At 33.7% G+C, this 18,790-nt stretch overlaps 1 protein-coding gene across 1 annotated transcript in view; it reads left to right on the forward strand.

Moving 5' to 3' along the window:
• The window catches only part of NAA16 (N-alpha-acetyltransferase 16, NatA auxiliary subunit), an 81,252-nt gene extending 62,913 nt beyond the window's left edge, over positions 1-18,339 (forward strand). Inside the window, 8 exon segments of the mRNA XM_037800050.1 lie at positions 3,870-3,998; positions 9,407-9,620; positions 10,548-10,741; positions 11,762-11,870; positions 14,153-14,251; positions 14,529-14,672; positions 16,257-16,354; positions 16,961-18,339. Of these exon segments, the coding sequence (XP_037655978.1) occupies positions 3,870-3,998; positions 9,407-9,620; positions 10,548-10,741; positions 11,762-11,870; positions 14,153-14,251; positions 14,529-14,672; positions 16,257-16,354; positions 16,961-17,161 (1,188 nt within the window). The 3' untranslated portion in view covers positions 17,162-18,339.
• Positions 18,340-18,790: the final 451 nt, after the last annotated feature.

Here is an 18,790-nt window from a genome sequence, read left to right on the forward strand (position 1 = left end):
TCATGCCCATAAGTTCTGCCGTTTTTTTTTCCAATGTTACAAATGCTTCTTTATAGCTATCCAGTGTCGTCTTTATATCCTTCATCTCTTTTGCTATATTTTCCTTCAGCTCATTGATTTGCTTTATGAGATGTGTTTGAACATCTTTAATTAGTTGTTTCAATTCCTTTATCTCAGTTGAAGTGTTAGTTTGTTTCTTTGGCCTTGTGCATATTTTCATGTTTCCTAGTATGGCTTGTTATTTTTAGCTGTCTAGGCCTTTGCTTTTCTTAGTTTATTCTCAAGCTTGTTTTCACTCTCTTACCTAGGGTTTTCTTGTTGGTTGCCTTTGTTCTCTCTCTGCTCTTTGGGGTTCAGTTCAACTTATTCTAGTCCTCTAACATAGCTTCTGTTTAGTTGATCAGAATTTTTCACCTCTTGTTTTCTGGTTCTTGCTCTGCCTCTGTGTAACCTTTTTTGGGAGGGTCACCCCAGATATAATCAACCTTAGTCAGATTTTCCCGGTCCAGAGAAACCCAGTTTTCAGGAGGGTGGTGTACTCTGTATCCCGTTTCCCTGAGACTGAGACCGTGCAGGTTGTCATACCCTCCTCTGAAGCCTCTTGACTCTGTGCTCTTCCTATCCTGTCCAGAGGTGACACTTGTCAGCCCACAGCTCACCAACAGTGTAATGAGGTGCCACAGGAGCCTTTAATTGTCCGCAGACCCTCTCCCTGCCAGAGCCATGGCTTACTCAAGCTTGTTTCTGTTTTTAGCCCCTGGGGTCTGAGTTCTTTGAAGGGGGGTCACCAGTTGAGCTGGTCCCTGCCAGCCATCTTTTCTTGGGGGAGTTATGCCCTTTAGGGAATTGTCTCTCCCACTAGACTCATTGCTTTTTCTCTCAGACCTATCTTAGCTCCGCCTTTGCCTGGGTCCAGTGGCCAATTGCAAATATCTGAGGCTTTCTGTAATGAGCTACTTAGAATAGTTATTTCAAAAAATAATGAAAAACAAATCCCTTTTCAAGACCTTTCCCCAGCCCCCAAGTTTTGTCAGTCCCAGTATAGATTATTTAAAGATACACCTTTAGGCTATCATCTCTTCTACCTCAGTTATTTACTCTCAGATGGCTTTAATTCCACCCTTTCCCTGGGTAGTGCTGAAATAGGAGCTCTGATTGGTTATTGAAAAGCAGAAAGCTAGTGAGTTGGAGTGCAAGAAAAGAAGAAGAAAAATAACCCCTTTTTCTTGGAGCCCAGCCCTTTTCCAGTATTCTGAACACCTCCAACTCCAAAAGTCTCTGTTTTATTTTGCTGTTGTTAGCCCTGACTCCTCTCTGCTTGACTGATTGCTCCCGGTTTCTTTAGTGCCTGCTCTCAGTTTGTCTGTGCTTGGCACTTTTATTCAGCAGTCCAAGTTTGTTAATTAATTCTTCAATTTGGGCTGGGTTGAGTACCCCTTCCTTGCTCCCAGCACAGATTGTTTCTTTTTTTACTTCTTTCTTTTTCCCTTGGTGAACCAGCTCCAAGACAGTCTGCCGTTCCTGGGTTGGGTAGGGGCGCTGGCCCCCTGGCCAGGGAAATCTACAGGTTTTCTCTGAGTTCTCAGCCGTTCTACCTGTTCTGGACTGGAGTATGATGCGTGACCAGTCACAGACTTCTCTGAATGGGTTGTTCCATACAGTTCCTGGCTATTTACCAGCTGCGCTAGAGGAGTAACTAAATTCCCCCTGTCACTACTCTGCCATCTTGTCCCAGGCTCTCTGTAATATGTTGGAAGTCTGGGAGTGTGAGTCCTCCAACTTCGTTCTTCTTTTTCAAGATGTTTTTGGCCCTTCAAGACCCCTTGCCCTTCAAAATAAATTTGATAATTTGCTTTTCCATTTCTTTAAAGTAGGCTGTTGGTATTTTGATTGGGATTGCGTTGAATCTGTAAATCAGTTTAGGTAGAATTACATTTTAACACTATTTAGCCTTCTAGTCCATGAACATGGAATGCCCTTTCATTTATATAGGTCTTTGATTTCTTTTAGCAATGTTTTGTAGTTTTCTGAATATAGGTTCTTTACATCCTTGGTTAAATTTATTGCTAGATATTCGATTCTTTTAGTTGCTATGGTAAATGGAATTTTTATCTTGATTTCCTCTTCAGATTGCTCATTACTGGTGTACAGAAATAGTACTAATAAACTTTTGCATGTTCATCTTGTACCCTGATACTTCGCTGAATTTGTTCATTAGCTTTAGTAGATTTGTTGTTGGTATTTCAGGACTTAGTATATAGAGGATCATGTCATCTGCAAATAGTGGAAATTTTACTTCTTTCTTTCCAATTGAGATGCTTTTTATTTCTTTTTCTTGCCTAACTGCCCTGGCTAGAACTTCCAGTATAATGTTGAATAACTGTGGTGACAGTAGGCATCCTTGTCTTATTCCAGATGTTAGAGGAAAAACTTTCCATCTTTCACCATTGAATATGATGTTAGCTGTGGGTTTTTCATATATGCCTTTTATTACATTAGGAAAGTTTCCTTTTATGCCTGTTTTTCTAAATGTTTTAATCAAGAAAGGATGGTAGATTTTGTCAAATGCCTTTTCTTTATTAATGGAGGTGATCATATGGTTTTTCTCCTTAGATTTGTTAATGTGTCTGTTATATTAATTGGTTTTCTTATGTTGAACCACCCTTGCAATAAACTCACTTGTTCATGGTGTATAATTCTTTTGATTTGCTGTTAGATTTGATCTGCAGGTATTTCGTTTAGGATTTTTGCATCTATATTCATTAGAGCAATTGTTTGTAATTTTCTTTTCTTGTAGTATCTTTATCTGGCTTTCTTGATGGGGTGATGTTGGCTTCACAGAATGACTTTAAAATTAAAAATACAAACGATTTGGAATTCTGAATTGAAACTAGGGGAAGGGGTGGCAACAGACAAGATGGAATATAACAAAAATAATGTAGACTTCTCTTAAAAACATGTGGTCATCAAAAAAAAATAGAAAATATAGGCAAGCATGAAAAAATAATACACTCCTATAATTTTATTTGTCCCCAAATAGCCAGTTTTTAGATGTTTAATGAGAATTGAAAAATTAATCTGACAAACAGGGACATAAAAAGAACTGATGACTGAAATGACTTATTTAAATATATTTGCCGTCTTCCCTGAGGTTACACAAAATATATTTAAAAGAACTCTCCCAAGCTGTGACAAAAGTCTGGTGCCTCTAGACTATACTATGTACTTAATGTTTTACACTCCTCTCAGTGTACTCACTGAGCCTGGCTTAACAAATATGTTGCCAAATTCAGTTGTTTGGTTTTTGTCAGTCCATTGCAAAGGAGAAATGACAACATAGAAGACTTGACATAAAACAGGAGATGCTAAGAAAGTGACAGGTGATAGCCTAATGTGGAGGGAGAAGACTGGGGAACTGAAAAGCAGGCTTGGAGCTATTGCTAACACATTCGACAATAATGAATATACACAGTAGTGATACTGACTCAGCAAGGAAAGGTTAAGTAGTTTTTGTTTAAAAGGCAGAGTGTCAGCAATGCTTCATAGAATTACTGTCTTAAATTGTTTAGAAGCCTGGGTGCTTCAGAACTAAGCTTTGGTAAACTGTAGTGGGGTGTGTGTGTGTGTGTGTGTGTGTGTGTCTGTCTGTCTGTCTCTGTGTGTGCGTTTAAATATAGTGTGTTGACTACTTTCATAGGACTGGATAAATAAGATATTATATAATTTAAAATCAGTAGGATCCTTTGGGAAACATTGGCATATTTGATGATTCCTATTTATTGTCATAATAATATTTATAACCATAGTTGTAAAAGAGAAAATGAAATTTTTTTAAGGATCTGTTTCATTGCTTGGTGCTTCCATTTCAGGAAGGAACATCTGCCATGGAAAATCTAAATGAAATGCAGTGTATGTGGTTTCAGACAGAGTGTATTTCAGCTTATCAGCGTTTGGGGAAATATGGGGATGCCTTGAAAAAATGCCATGAGGTAGAAAGGGTAAGTTGTTAAAATTTTGACTTCAATTTTTTCCTGTAAGGTGATTTAAAAAAAAAAAACAGGTAGATTTCTACATGGGTCCTCTACCTCTTCTAACAGCTTTGGAAGCTTCATTGTGAAAAAATTCTTAATCCTAACCTTTTGAATGTTCAGAAGTTATGAACAAATGTTTGCTTTTCTTAATCTTCAAATTTTTATGGTTTTTACATGTCTGTATTTTTGTTTGAAGGAAGAAGGAAAAAGATTAATGTAGTAAACCATTATTGTTATTTATATGAATTCAGTTTGTCTTCTCTAATTGGGCCATTATTTTATTTTCATCGCTAGCCTAGAAGGACACACAAGCTGATGGCAACCTCTTTCCTCTTTATGTCAGGATCTGGTCTGCAGCCAGCCTCTCTCCAGTTTGTCTTCCCAGGATATTTGTTCTCACATTCAGAACTTTGTACAGCAATCTGTGACCAGTTGGCAGGCTTATTTTATTATTTGCTTTTAGTATTATGTGTGTGATGTGCTTACTGTTCCATGCTATAAAAAGGTTTAGTGAGGGGACTTTTCTTTTCCTTTGTGTGAATTTTTGTTTTCCTGTTCTTTGTCATCTCTGAAGCACTCTCCTTCCAAATGGACAACAGGAGGAAAAGAGCTGCAAATACACCCCTTGAGGCAGTCCTCAGCCGCCCTCAGTTGTGGGGTCACTCGGCACCACTGTTCCCCTGCTGACGCAGTGTAAAACCACAGGCATCGTGGTCAGGTGAGCCTGATGTCTGCACCGGGGCAGTCACTTTGGCCTTTTTCCCATGTGAAACGTCTGAGTTACCCGAAGTCTTAGGGGGTGGACTTTGAAGGGAATTGGAACCAGGATTACGTGAGTCTTTTAGTAATAACCCAATTTTTTTTTTTTTTTTTTTTCCTTTTTTGCCTTTTAAAGCCTAAGCTTGATGTCTATATCAATGGGTGAAATCCTTGTCTCCTCTCGTTGAAAAATATGAAGCCCTTGGATGATGCATGAAATAGCTAGTTTAGAACAGACTTTTTTTTTTTTGGTCTGTAATAAAGCTGTAGATGAGTGGCTTGTTTTTACATTCCCTAGATGACCATCTCTTTAAAAGCATTGTGCTTATTATTAAGGAAAGATATATTTTTATATCTTTCTCAGTGAGAAGTAGATTGTTACCTGGAATGAAGAAGTTGCTAGACATTGGTAGGTCACCAATTCCAGCAAGACCATAGTAGTAGAAATTTATCAAGTTTTCTGTGAAAGTAACATGGGAATATTCTTTGGATCACTGTAATTGTGAGCTTCTTTAACCTAAATCCCATTAGTCCTAATATTAATGACCATATTACTTTATCCTTTGTTAATATTTTTGAGGATTATTAGAATATAAGTAGCTCTTCCATTACTTAAGTTTCATTTAGGTTATTCTTCCCCTGAAATTTTTAGTGGTTTTGGTTTAGAGGTGTGGAATAAAATTGTATAATGTCGGATAAACTACTTTGCATTGAAAAAATGATTTAAAATGAAGGTTTTTCATAAATTAATAGAAGGCTTTTTTGTAGAAAAAATTTACAGGAAATATTTGGCCGTAACAGATTAAAACATGGCCAAAATCATCAACCTCTGAGCATGTTACATAATTTTTGCTAGACACTTCTAGCTGTATTTAGGTTTTACTGTGGGTGCGTGAGAATAGAAAGAACTTGAAACAGACAAGGAAAGTGTTGACTCTTACTGTTATGCCACTATTAAGCTTGTCTTTTTACTATGGATAATTCATATTAAAAGTAAATAAGACAGTTCTCCTAGCGGTTATATTTAGAAATGTATGAATGCTTAGTGGAAATAGGGGTATTGAATATTTGTCGACTGGATGATTCCTGCTTCTCAAATTAATTTCTAGTCCAAGGAAAACCCTCATTTTAATCGTGTAATTGAAAGGACTAAGGAGTAATTACTGAATTAAAATCTTTATTGTGATAGGTATCTGCATAAGTTACTTTGTGCCTGGATTTTAAATACTTAAGTAAAGAAAGTCATCTTTCAAAAATAAAACAAGATTCACATTTTCATTCACTTTACCTTCTAAATAGAATGTCAGTAAGTAGAGCTAAGTTTTTCTTCTGCCTTGAAGAATTCTTCAAGAATTCTTTCATTGAAAGTAGTTTTAGCTAGGATACAAATTGTATTTGAAATGTTGAAGTTCTAGAGACAGCATAGTAATATGCTCTGTCTTCATCCTACCACTCTCATAGGATTTTAGGATTATATTAAATGTAATGTAACCTAATCTGATGATTGAAACTTGAGTTTTATTTTTTTAAAAAAAAAAGACCAGCGTTTCTCAAAATACTGGAAATAAACTTGTATTCAGAATAATTTTTTAAACACTATTGCCTTTTTTTTTTTTTTCAAACAACAAAAAACAAAAATTTTTATTTGGATATACTACTATTGCCTTTTTAAGAATTGTTTTCTTTTTTTTTTTTTTTTTTCTTTTTTTCTTTTACTGTTGACTTCAGGGGATGGTTTCTCATCATTTTAGGGTGTTCATTTATATTTGAGACAGGACAACCCATAGATATTTCTGAAATTCTTTGTTAAGACCTAGGATTTATGATAGATCAAAACTACAAGATGCATCTTAATGTTTATCAAATTGACATATGCTTTATAATGACAGATACTATATAAAACAAATAGGGTTGCTTAAGTCCAGAGTTCTTGGTTGCTTTTCTGTATATGAGCTTTCGTTAGTCTCATCCAGGACCTCAATCTGGGTCCCAAGAGAGAGCCGACTAAGGAATCCCTAAAGAAAACTTCTCTGTGAATGGTTTTTCTTAAATCTTTGCTGACTTGTCAAGCCTAATTTTGACAACTTGAGCAGCATTAATGTGCCCTGCCTCCTAGAAAAGGAACCTAGTGTTTAAGGTGAGGGAAAAAGAGTTAAGGGATGGGACCTTATGTTTAGGTTTGAGTACTTAGTTTTCTGCAGTGAGCTGCCATGCTCTTTGTGTTTCACTGAAGTGCAGAGAAATTATCCGTTTGTGTTATCTAACATATTTTTATGTTTTATAAATTTAGGGGTTAAAAATCAATCCAAGATATCTGGGGGAGGGAGATCTGTGGTGATGAAATAGTTTTGTATCTTGATTGTTGTGGTGATTACATGAATCTACACGTGATAAAATTATATAGAACTCTACACACACATTGTACCACTGTCAGTTTCTTGGTTTTGATATTGTACTATAGTTTAACATAGATTGTAACCTTTGGGGGAAACTGAGGGAGGGTACATGGGACCTCTCCATACTACCTTTGCAACTTCCTCTATATTTATAATTATTTCAAAATAAAACATTTTAAAAGGAAAAAAAAACAACCCAGGATTATTTAGTTGTTTCTGTGTATGATTCTTCAATATACCATTTTTTCCCAAAGCAGAAGTATTAATAAGCTGTAGCTGCAGAATAGCACCCCCACCTTCCTTTTTTCCCTGTTTTAATCTAGCTGTATCCTGTCTGCCATTATTTAGCTTATTATAGGGTGATCAGCCATCCAGGTTTGCTGGGACTGAGGCAGTTACTGGGACGCAGGCTTTTTGCTAAAACTGGAAAGCCTTAGGCCAACCAGGATAAGTTGTTCATCCTTTATTTATGGAAGACTAACTGGAGAGAGGCAGCCTGTGGGCTACTACTGATAAAAGAGGTGGCTTAAATGTTTGTGGTTCCATACAGCTCCTCCTGTCTTAACTGTCAGAGGCTCGTCTTAAAATCTGTGTGTACCAATGCTGCTGGAAATATTTCTTAAAACTTGTGTCTGTTTTTTTATACCTATAAATGTTCCTCAGCCTAAAAAAGTCCTGTAATCTCATTTATGTGTTCCATGACTCATTTATGTGTTTAGCACTGTCATTTTTCCTTAGCCAACTGTGTTGAACTTTAAGATATTCTTATGGTGCTAGGTATAACTTGATTTAAATTTAGGAAAACCACTGACAACTTTATAAACTATGTAATCCTTTGATTTTTTTGGAAATAAAACCAATTAAGTATGTGTTGTTATTTGTGAGTTGATTTCTCTTATTGTTGGAGGGGAATGCAGTCTTAAAATGTAACATCATTAAGGCATTATTTTTGAAGTAATAAGTATAAACTAATGAGAAGTGTATACATTTTTAAAATATATTTCTTTCCCTCCACATTTTGTGCTTAAATTCTTAAAATCTCAGGTACTTAATGTGATTGTGTGTATAGTGTTTCTAATTCCCAAGACTACAAAAATTATGAAATGATTATGGACAATTACTAATATGTCCTCTGCACAGTGAGGGGACCAGTACAGAAGAAAGATGTAGAAGTTTGACCTATATTGGTGTATAGAGTCATTCATTTTTCTATATGTGTTTGGAGAGGCTAAAGAAGGGGAAGGGAAAGGGGAGAGGAAGAAATGCATGAAGGGGAGAAAATTAAAGTATAAAGTAACGGGTGGGGATCCGTGTTCTCCTTTCTATGTAAGGTATTAGTTCTTAACCTTTTTTGTGTCATGGGCCCTTTGAGCATTGGATGAAAGTTTTGCACTCTCTCCTTAGGAAAAAGCTGGTAATGCTTGTTTATACATAGACTCTGGGCTAGGAACCTCTGCTGAAATGGAATATATAGGGAACATACTGAGTGAGAGAAAACCAAAATGCTGTACATTTGTGTAGTGGTTTACTGTTTAGAATACACTTTAGTATATGTTGTTTGATCCTTTAGCAATCTTTTGGAATTGACTGTAGAGATTTCTTTATTCCTAATTTATATTAAATCATTGAGGCTTTCAGAAATTAAAAGACTTGCTCGAGGTCACATGCCTGATAAGAAGCTTATCTGTTGAGTTGGCAAACCCTGTGCGTGTCCAGTTCCTACTGTGCTAAGTCCTGGGCTGAGCAGTGGGGTTGGAGATGGCAAGGTTTGTCTTTGAAGAGCTCATGGTTGAGTAGGGCAGTCTGACATGAAAACATTTATTGTGCACCTTCATATATTTATTCTTCGTTTAGTGCTCTGTGAAACTCTGCCATGCTGGTTTTACTGGAATACTGAAGAGAAGTATTTCATGAAAACTAAAATATCAGTGTGTACTAATTTCCAGGTTTAAAAAAATAACTTGATCATCTGAATCACTATGTAGAAGTTGAGTATCATCGTAAAACATGATTTATAGGGAATGGGCATGGATTGTAGAAGAGAAACTTATTTTGAATGGAAAGAACTTGATGTCCTTTATAGTTTTCTACTTTGGAGAGGGCAACTATGTGAAATTGTGAACTGTTTAAATTATGTTTTGGGCTTCTTATAATTTTCTACTCAAAAACAGATATTATTGATATAAAGGTAAGGAATAATTTTGTGGTTTTGTTTTTAAGCACTTTTTTGAGATAACTGATGATCAATTTGACTTCCATACATACTGCATGAGAAAGATGACCCTTCGTGCCTACGTTGACCTTTTGAGATTAGAAGATATACTCAGAAGACATGCCTTCTATTTCAAAGCTGCCAGATCAGCGATTGAAATATACTTGAAATTGTATGATAATCCCTTAAGTAATGAGAACAAACAACAAGATACAAACTCAGGTAACTGAAGAGGAGCTTGCTTTAAAAGATTAAAAAAAAACTGCTAAGTTTTAGAATGTCACTAACATAAATAATATATAGAAAAGTATATTGACAAATGGATAGATACAAAGACAACATTAGATAACTGATATGCCAGTAAAGGTGTGTGTGTGTGTAGGGAGATAACTAAAAAGTAAGTGGGATGATGTTCTGTATCTGATGCTTCTAAATCACCCTAGTGGAATGACTAGCAATTTATTTATTTATTTTTATTTTTACTATCTGTAAGGCCAGTTCTGGAAAACTAGAATTGTCTGTGGGCTAGGACTGGATTCCTTTTGTTGTTTTTTTTAAAGATTGTAACTGAAAATAGCTTTGAGCCTCTTAGGGAAAAATATTTATTCTTAAAACTTCTAGGACATACTTGATTGAAAATGAGAATGCTTGGGAGAATATCTGTACAATGTTTTATTCACTAAAATTGGCAAATTTGAGAGATAATAGCATGGAGGCAGATTTCTGTTCTTTTGTTCCTAATATTTAGAGTGTTTAGTGATCACAGGCTTGTCCATATGCATTACCTCACTTTTTCCTGAAATATTCTGGGAGAGTATTGTTGCTGTTATCAGCCCCACTTTAGAGTTTGGAACTTGAGATCAGAGAAATAAAGTGATTGCCTAAAGTCATGTATCCTGTAGGAGGCAGAGCTGGGCTAGGATTGGTTAATTTTAGTCAGTGCAACATTTGCTGGTTGCCTTTTTTGTGCTAGGTTTTGTGCTAGTCCCTGGGAATAGAAAAATGAATAAACACTTTCTAAAAGCTTTTATATAGTTGCCTCCCCCAAAACAAACACAAAACTGTAGTAGTAGTATGTATTGCAGAGAAATATGAGGAAATATGGAAACACTGACCTAGTAGAAATCAGTTTCATTTGGATATTTATAGAAAACCTGTCAGCCAAAGAACTGAAGAAAATGCTTAGCAAACAGAGAAGAGCTCAGAAAAAGGCTAAATTAGAAGAAGAGAGAAAGCATGCAGAAAGGGAACGTCAACAAAAAAATCAAAAGAAGAAGAAAGATGAAGAAGATGAAGAATCCAGTGGTCTCAAGGAAGAACTTATACCTGAAAAATTAGAAAGGGTAAGGTGGATTTCCTGTCTTTATGTAATTTGGTAAAATTTACTTTATTTGGTTCTGTTCTTGCTGTAAACATGTTTTATTTAAATCTATAAATCAGAAGCCCTTTGTAGCATTTCACGGTCATTATCATAAACATCAGTTATCTTTGAATTATAAGAAAATTGCAGCTAATGCAAATAATACATAGAATTATTATTGTGGTGGGCAGAAAAATGCCTTCCAAAGAAGTCTGCCTTCTAAATCCCTGAACCTTTGAATATGATACCTACATGGCAAAGGGAAGTTAAGATTGCAGATAGAATTAAGGCTGTAATCAGCTGACCTTAAAATAGGATTATCCAGGTGGACCCACTGTAATCACAGAGGGCCTTAAAAGTGGAACAGGAGGTCAGTGTGCTGTGCTGTGAGAAGGACTGACCCACCATCATTAGATTTGAAGATACAGGTGGCCTTTAGGAGCTGGAAAAGACAAGTATAACAGATCGTCCCCAGGAGCCTTCAAAGGGAAATGTGGTCCTGCTGATGCCTTATTTTAAGCTTGTCAAGACCCATGTTGGATTTCTAACACAAAGAACTGCAAGATAATAAATTAAACCACTAAGCTTGTGGACGTTTGTTACAGCAGCAATAGAAAACCAATACAATTGTCTATTAAATATGGAAGCATTTTGTAGATCTTACTGGATATGTTTTAGCTATGAAGAATTAGTACCTCATCTCCAGAATTTTCTCAAAGTGTAAATAGTTTTTAGGGACCAAATTTAGCTTTCTGATTCATTTGATGTTAATCTAGTAGAAGTTTTAAATTATATATTACTTCTTTCCCACTTATGGTCATCAGAAAAAATAGTTATTTCTATTTTGCAAATTATTGACTATGTACTTTGAATTTTTTATAGATAATAGTTTCTTATATAAAGAAAACTAAGTTACATATGCATTAATATACAATTTTAGGGGCAATTTGACTTGTGTAGCTGTTTTTCAAATAAAATAATTTTCTTTTCTATTTCAAAATAGGTAGAAAATCCATTAGAAGAAGCTATCAAGTTCCTTATACCTCTTAAGAATCTTGTTGCTGATAATATTGACACTCACCTGTTAGCATTTGAAATATATTTTAGAAAAGGTAATACATAGTTTGAGCTCAGTTTTTAATCCTTAATGCTATTGAAGATGATATTTGATGTAATCTTTGTTAGTTAGATCTAGTTTTGTTTCTTAGAGTCCCATTTTAACCTTCCACAAAGACTTAATTCCTTTTTCCTTTGTTTACTCAAAACTTTAGTGGGTAATAAATTAGCATATTATAATCAAATTAATTTTAAGGATAGTTTGAACAGCCATACAAATTAATGTTTCCTGGAAGCCATCTTTCATGTTTTTTGTCTTTTTTTTGAAGAGTTAAATAAATAACTTACTCATTCCATTAACCAGAAAATGTGAAAAGTTATTGTAATGGCTTTCTAATCTTCATTCTGTATCATTCAGATCAGATGACATTACAATGTATTTATGTGAACTTAATGTAGAATTCATAGGGAAGATAATTGGGTATTTATTAATGTGCAGACATTCATTAATATGGCAATTTTATATTTATGAACCCATATTTATAGAATAATTTTGTCTTCCAGTTGAAATATTTATTACTTTATTTCTCAGTAATAAAAATATTAGTATATTTTTAAAAACTCAAAAATAAAAATGAATCTGTCTTCCTAGTACCCAGATTGAAAGTGAATTTATTTTAAAAAGCAATATTTAGTGAGAACCACAGTATCACTTGAAACTGGAGGAATCAGAATCTTTTTATTTTTACAGATGATACATGTGGATGCACAGAATCTCTGTATCATAAATAACTCAGAATTTACAGGTTATAATTTATATGTTTGAATGAATATTGTTACAAGGTTGGAGCTGTGTACTAAAGGCAAACATTAGCCTTCAAAACAGTTTCAAATTAAATGGAATAGAAATGGCAAAAATTGTCCTATTTACAAGAAGTTGATTAGAAACTAAATACAGAAGACAGAGTAAACTGCATGCTAACAGATTTAGCACTGGATTCTAATTAGACTCAAGTTCCCAGAGGGAAATAAAAATGCTCGTAAAATAACTGAAGACAAGTTTAATGTGTTAATTACTACATTTATGCCACAATTCCCCAGTTAGTTTATTTTACAGTGTTTGGTCTAATAATGCAACAATTGCCTACAAACAATATTCCTAGTAGTGAATATTAACAAATAAGCATTGTCTTCCTAATAAACACAGCAACTTTAGCACTGGTATAGAGTCTCTGAATGTTGCCCCTTTTTCATTTTTCCTTTCTGCACCCCTTGAAAATTTTTAGTTGATATTGGACTTTGTGATGGTAAGATTGGGTAAATATTTTACATTAAATTATTAAAAGCAGTTTAAAGATCATTTTCGAGAACTAGAAATAGATTTCAGATTTCATTTATATGAACACTGAGTTTAACATTTTCATGTATCTGTTTATTTGGCTGCAGTTTTATTTCCACTGGAAAGGCAAACTTTATTTTACACTAATTATATACAAGGCTAATATGGCAAATTCAGTTAAGCATATTTACTCTGATATATGTAGACTAAATAAAAATGTGCCAGATTGTACTATTTGTGGAGGAAAAGAATTGTGCTTTGAAAAAAAAATTATGTGGCATACCACTGAAATGATGGAAACTTGGGACATTTGAAGTTAATAATACAGAATTAGAGTTATTTATTTAATTGGTTCCAGACCACTGCAGTGTATAACAAGCTTGGGTAAATAGACTAATCTTTCACAATGGTCTACTAAAGTCTGGTTAATTTTACAGCTTTTATCAGTTGGAATCAGGCATAAATGTTCTAGCACCTTTAAATTTAGAGGACATTCAACTTGCTAGTTGCTCTATGATACTTGTTTTGTTTAGCATAAGGCATTACAGGATCAAAACAGACATTGCAAAATGCCAGATGATTTATGTGAATGAAATAATTCAATGAGTTATAAATGACTAAAAAAAAAAGATAACTAATTCCTATTGCATAAGCATTCTCTATTTTTAAATGTGCAAATGCAGAGTATGTAAAACATAATGCATTGACAGACTTCATATAGCACCAACAATTGACATTAATAAGCAGTGTATTTTTTTCTTACATGAAGTGCTATATCCTGCTAAATATAGTCTAAATTTCATGATTTTTTTTAAGCTTTGTTTTAGAAAACGAAAGTTGTTTTTAATAAGCAAAGTCAGCTTTGAATTTTGTTTACAGTAACATGTTATAGAAGAGGTAACATTTTGCTACTGAATTTTAGGTGAAGCTAAAATAAAGTGAAGAAAATAACAGAAAAATATTGATGCTGTTATTTTTATGTATTTTTTTCTGACACAGGAAAGTTTCTGTTAATGTTGCAGTCTGTTAAGCGAGCTTTTGCCATCAACTATAATAACCCATGGTTACATGAATGTTTAATTAAATTTTCTAAATCTGGTAAGTATTAGAAAGGTAATTTTTATAGTATTTAAATGAAGATGAGTCTATAAAGATGCTAGCAAAGGGATGCTAGAAATTAGTAGATTTTTAGGGTAGGATGTATTTATATTCCAAAGAAATAATATTCTCTGTTTTTTTGAATTTTTATAAGATTATATTGACTATATGTAAAATATATCAAGTTTAACAATAAACCCAAAGATATTTTAATTAATTTTTTTTCCCAAAGGACAAACTGCCTCCCCCCCAGAATCCTTGCGTTTTGTTTTTACAGTGGCTAATCATAGTAATCTTCCAGACATTGTGAACAAAGTTCTATCTCAAGAAATGCAGAAAATATTTGTCAAAAAGGATTTGGAAAGTTTTAATGAAGATTTTCTTAAATATAATGCTGCCTCTCTTAAGCATCTACTTTCAGGTTGGTATTTAGCTCTCATGGTTAATATTTATGGAAAAATGTTAGAATGTGGTGTGAAACATTTGGAAAGGTATTCAATTTCACTAATTATCATGAACATAATACCATTTTGTGTTAAGTATGGAGGAAGTAAAAATGGGAACAAATGTAATGTCTATTAAATAATATGGGAAACAGTGGTAGTGTCATAGGATAGACTACCTACCACATAGTCATTTAAATGATGTTCATTTAAAGCATTTGTAATAATGGATAAATACTTTTCTAATGCCATACTGAAGTGAACTTACAATATAATCTCAACTGTGTAAAAAAATGCATGGGAAATAGGTTGACAGGAAGTATGTACAATGCTTTAATGGTTGTCTTTGGGTATTATGGTTATGAGTGACTTAGTTTTTCTTGTATTTTTATTATTTTATGTATTTTCTATCTTATGATTCATTTATATCCTGCTTTTTTACAGGAAGGATTTTAGGTAGTTCATACAAATTTTGTAAAATGACAAGATGGCATTTGTCTAATCCAGATTGAAAACTGTATAAAAAATTGTAAAAAAAAAAAAAGATTTGGAAACAAAATGAAGTACATCCTTAACTATCCTCCTACTTTGAACCATGCATTTAAGTATTTTAACCTAAGCTGCTTGCTTATTATAAAGGGAAATTTCTCAGCTCTGATATCTATGGGAAAAATAGCAAGTTAATTCTTTTGAAAATATATAGAAGTTCTTGGTAGTAAGGGCAGATGAGAATTTCTCTTCAAGAACACAGGATAATAGAAGAAAACTGTTCTATATTATAATTGTGGGAAATGCCTCTCTAAGTATTAATGACATTTCTAAGGAAAAGGTAGTTTTTGCCACATTAAAATGAAAACACCATAAGGAAAGTTGAGAGACTAATTGGGGAAATAATATTCATAGATATGTAACTGACAAAAAGCTGATATAGAGAGCTGTTATAAATGAATAAAAGCCCTGTAGAAAAAGGAGCAATGAGTATGGACAGTATAATTTACAGGAGACTATAAACCAGATTTTCTTGAAAAGTAATTTTAAAAACCTTTTTTTCTTTGTGAATATGCAAACATTTTCTACTGTTCCTCCATCACCCATCCATTTGACAATAATTTTTTCCTTAGATTTATTATTTTAGAGTATCATCTTTTTTTCATGGTTTTTGCTGAAATATTTATTGCCACAGGGTAGACTGTAGAGCTACTAAAATGATAAATCTACTCTAAAATCATTTTGAGTAGATCATTTCTATGGGGGAGAAGGGTTGTTAATAGTGGTTTCTGCTAAATGTTTAACAAGCAGCTGTTCCTACCAAAAAAAAAAGCCCTGATTTGTTGTATTTTCCCATAATATAAATACTCCTGTTGTGACCCCAAGCTTATCAATGGGATGTCACTGAGTTAAGAATTCGGGAAGAGATGCCACATTTGACTCTCAAGAGAACCAGCTTCAGCCCATCACTAATTTAACACTTGGAACCATAGTGAAAGTCACTGGTCATTGTAAGTCAGAGTGAATGTAAGGAGATAAGAATGTACTCATTTTTAAATGTCTTGGTATTTCAGGTGCTAAAATGATGTATTTTCTGGACAAGTCAAGGCAAGAGAAAGCAATTGGTATTGCCACTAGACTGGACGAAACTATAAAAGATAAAAATGTAAAGGTAAGATTTTTCACAGGCTGATTTCTACAAATTGATGCACCCTGAGTGATCTAACAAAACATGTCTTTACAAAGTAATATTTAATAATTGTGCTCTCGAAGTTACACCTAGATTTGAATCTCAACTCCACCAAAATCTGGCTGTGTGACTTTACACAAGTTAACTTGCTTAGCTTTCCTGTCTTCCTTTTTAAGATGGGAATGAAAATGCTACCTGCCTCATTGGTGTTGGTGCAAGGGTTAACTGAACTAATATGTGAGGAGCTTAGAGCCTGGCTCCGAGTAAGCACTCAGTAATTGTGAGCTGTCATTAATAAAGGTGCTTTCATTTTTAGTGATCACAGTTTTAGAGGTTCATTGTTTTTAGGCTAATTTTAGTATTAGAATTTTACTGCTTTTTTAAAAAAGACATTGCAAAACTGAATTTTGATGTTCCTTTTTTGAGGTGTGTACTTACTGTAAATAGCAAGAAGTTATTTTAGACCAAGGCCTTGTCTTGGCTTTCTCTTGGTTTTATTAACAAATTACATTTTCTTATTAAAGTGATATTAATCACAATCTTTTTTTTTTTTATTCTTTAATTCATATTTTTCCCTTGTTTCATTAGACTTTAATAAAGGTTTCTGAAGCACTCCTTGATGGCAGCTTTGGGAACTGTAATTCCCAATATGAAGAATACAGGTCAGCCTGTCATAAACTGTTTCCTTTTACATCTGCTTTTTTGCCTGCGGTGAGCGAAGTCAACAGTCATAGTGCAGCACTAAATCATACAGCTATTAACTATGATGTCGTGGCAAATGAAATTTGAAATCCCATAAAACATTGGCTCCTTTAGACTCAAGGATGAATTCAGATCAGGATTTATTTTCCAGGGTGCATTTTAATGAAATGAAATGAAATATTTGGGTAGAATCTTTTAATTCTGTAAGCTTATTCTATTTTTTAGCTGACTCTTGCCAATTTACATAAATGTCTGTTAAAATTGCTTGTTTATACTTTGTATAGTTTTTCTTAAACTCCCAAATTATTAGCATTGTGGTAAATACTGTCACTTCTATAACATAAATATGATAGTTTCTTTTTAAGTTAAGCTGTATACAGTGCCACTCTTTATTTTCTTTAGATCCTGGTTTCAAGATATGTTTTAATTCCTTGTTTTATTGGTATGTTTTATTGTTGTTTATTTGTTTGCTTGTTTAAATTAAAGCATACCAGTTTTTAAAGTGTTAACTCTCTGTTAATATAGAATCTGTCTTGGCAGATACAGAGGTGGGTTTTAAATGTACTTTAATGTGCCCCCTTTCCATATAATTTTTTGTGTTTTACCATTTCCTTGTAATATCCATGAAAATGAGACTTTCTGATTGAGTAAGGGACTCCAGTTTTAATGTAGATGATTCAGGATGTGAGGATTGATTTATCTCTCAATTGTGGAAATTCACTGGCTAATTTATTGTCCCACAGGCAAATACTGTACTTTCTTGCCATATTAACAGATAATTTATATCTGAATTATATCTGAGGGGAGTGCTTCAAGAGAGCATAATAGGGTAGAATACAAATTATACTGAAACATGATCTTACTCTTAGAGCCATGTATTAACTACTAAATGCATTTTATATCCCTCAGCAAAATGAGAGTTTAAACTATCATTAGTTTAACTAATAAAACTTTATATTGTTGAACAATAATTTTTTTGGGGGGATAGCTTTTTGTTCTGTCTTGTACAGAAAACAGTAAAGTATCATTCAATATGTTTGTGTTTCTTTCAAACCCTGTAAATATGCTTGTAATATTAATGCTTCCTTTTAAGGCAAATATAAATTCAAAAAGGGAAATTTTATTTAGACAAACAATTCTAATTAAGATGGTTTTCCATTGCCCTAATCTATTTAGATCCATAATTGTTAAGAAAAAAAAAAATCTCACTGTAAAATAATGCCAACCTGTATAATGCTGTAATAAATTATTTTGTACACAGTTGCTAATTTGTGTTTTGTTAGGTGCTTCACACTATCAAGATATTTTTGCAAAATGTTCTTTTTTTCAAGAGTAAAAACTTTGTTTTCTTAAATTTTTCAAATTTATCCAAAGTGTAATTCTTACCACCAACTACCAGATACATTCTGATGCCACAGTGGGCTTCTTTTTACTGTTTTAATAATTTTAACACGTTAACATCTGTCCCTAAATATCCTGGCAAATATGTAACTCATCATGTAACTTTCAGCAAGATGCCATTTAAAAGGTGCCAGATAATCATAATTAATGTAAAAATTGTGCTTTTAGCAGTAGGCTTTTTAAGAGCTATAGGATGGATCCATTTGAGGTAGATGTGAGAGGTAGGTTCAAAGTACACAGTAGAAGGTGTGGAAGACAGGGCAAAGGGTGACACTGGGGTTAATTAAATCTAGTAGCCTATCAGTCAATGGGTAG

Source organism: Choloepus didactylus, chromosome 12 (assembly GCF_015220235.1).
Source record: "Choloepus didactylus isolate mChoDid1 chromosome 12, mChoDid1.pri, whole genome shotgun sequence".
Lineage (NCBI taxonomy): Eukaryota > Metazoa > Chordata > Mammalia > Pilosa > Megalonychidae > Choloepus > Choloepus didactylus.